The following is a 1,474-nucleotide window of genomic DNA, read 5'->3' as shown; positions in this document are numbered from 1 at the left end:
TGCACAAAACGAACCTAAGTGAATGTAATATTAATGTAGTGTGAGACTTTGTGGAGAATATTTCTTCCATAGTAGTGTGAAGATTATAAGTGACTCGTGGTGTCGCTGTTGACTGACAGAAAATCGGCCCCTACTACTCCACCCACTACTACATGGACATCAGCTGCAGATTTTCCAGACAAACGGTTACAATTCCGAAGAAAGTGTCTTGCATACATTGCTGTGAGGTGTTGGATTATTTTGTGTATTGAGACGGTTTTTCATTGATTCGCAGTGGGAGTTATAAATTGTACAAGCTGAGGACGCCGTTCTGTGTGAGGATGAGAGACAAAGGATTTTCACCTCTTCGTCCGCTCTTCTTCTTTGCTTCCTTTATTGTAACGCTGCACCTCGTTAATGGAGACCTGAGTTATTCTATTCCAGAAGAGATGAAACGCGAGTCTGTTATTGAAAATCTAGCCAAAGATCTCGGTCTTGATCTGAGGACATTATCTTCCCGAAAGGCCCGTGTTGATTTTGAGGGGACTCGTAAACGGTACTGTGATATTAATCTGAGTACTGGTGATTTGATCACATCGGAGAGAATTGACAGAGAAAGCCTTTGTGGCAAGAAACCGTCGTGTGTTGTTGCGGTTGATCTGGTATTGGAAAATCCTCTGGAGCTTCATCGACTGAGTCTTCATATTCAAGATGTGAACGACAACTCGCCAAAATTCAAAGAAAATTTGATTGAAATGGAAATACGGGAGTCGGCTGAAAAGGGTAACCGCTTCTCCATTGAGGAGGCCCATGACGCAGATATAGGTCAAAATGCTGTTCAAAGATACAGTCTCGAAAAGAACGACAACTTTATTCTCGCTGTTGACAGCAACAAGGTTGAGCTCGTACTGGAGAATAAACTTGATCGCGAAAAGCAAAAAGAGATTAATTTGCTTCTGACAGCTTTAGATGGTGGCTCTCCTCAGAGATCAGGTACTGTAGTCATACACGTCACTGTGCTGGATGCTAATGATAACGCCCCAGTGTTCAGTCAGGCCGTTTATGAAGCCAGTCTGCCTGAAAACTCTCCTCCAGATACTATAGTGATTACTGTCAGTGCTACTGACGCAGATGAAGGAGTGAACGGAGATGTGACATATGACTTAAGCCATGTGTCTGATGACGATGTAAATGTGTTTTCCATTGATTCTAAAAGTGGAGTAATTAGAGCAACTGGTTTGATTGACTTTGAGGAAAGCAGTTCTTTTGAAATGAGAGTAAAAGCTAAAGATGGTTTGGGGCTAACTTCTTATGCCAAAGTGATAATATATGTTACTGATATTAATGACAATGCTCCAGTGATTAATCTGAAATCACTGACAAATCCTATACCAGAGAATGTATCACCTGGTACAGAGGTGGGCATCATTAACGTGCAGGATAGAGATTCTGAGAATAACGGACAGGTCCGCTGCTCCATTCAACAAAACGCCCC

The 1,474-nt window shown here is 42.1% G+C and overlaps 1 protein-coding gene across 1 annotated transcript; it reads left to right on the top strand.

Moving 5' to 3' along the window:
- Window positions 1-320: 320 nt before the first annotated feature.
- LOC126387057 (protocadherin gamma-B4-like) lies at window positions 321-1,166 on the top strand (the record flags this gene model as incomplete). The annotated part of the gene is made up of 1 exon (XM_050039616.1): window positions 321-1,166. A coding segment is annotated over exon 1 (846 nt), but the record flags the coding sequence as incomplete, so codon positions are not given.
- Between the last annotated feature and the right edge of the window lie 308 nt (window positions 1,167-1,474).

Source organism: Epinephelus moara, unplaced genomic scaffold (assembly GCF_006386435.1).
Source record: "Epinephelus moara isolate mb unplaced genomic scaffold, YSFRI_EMoa_1.0 scaffold1757, whole genome shotgun sequence".
NCBI classification, from domain to species: Eukaryota; Metazoa; Chordata; class Actinopteri; order Perciformes; family Serranidae; genus Epinephelus; species Epinephelus moara.
This window is presented reverse-complemented; position numbering and strand designations above follow the sequence as displayed.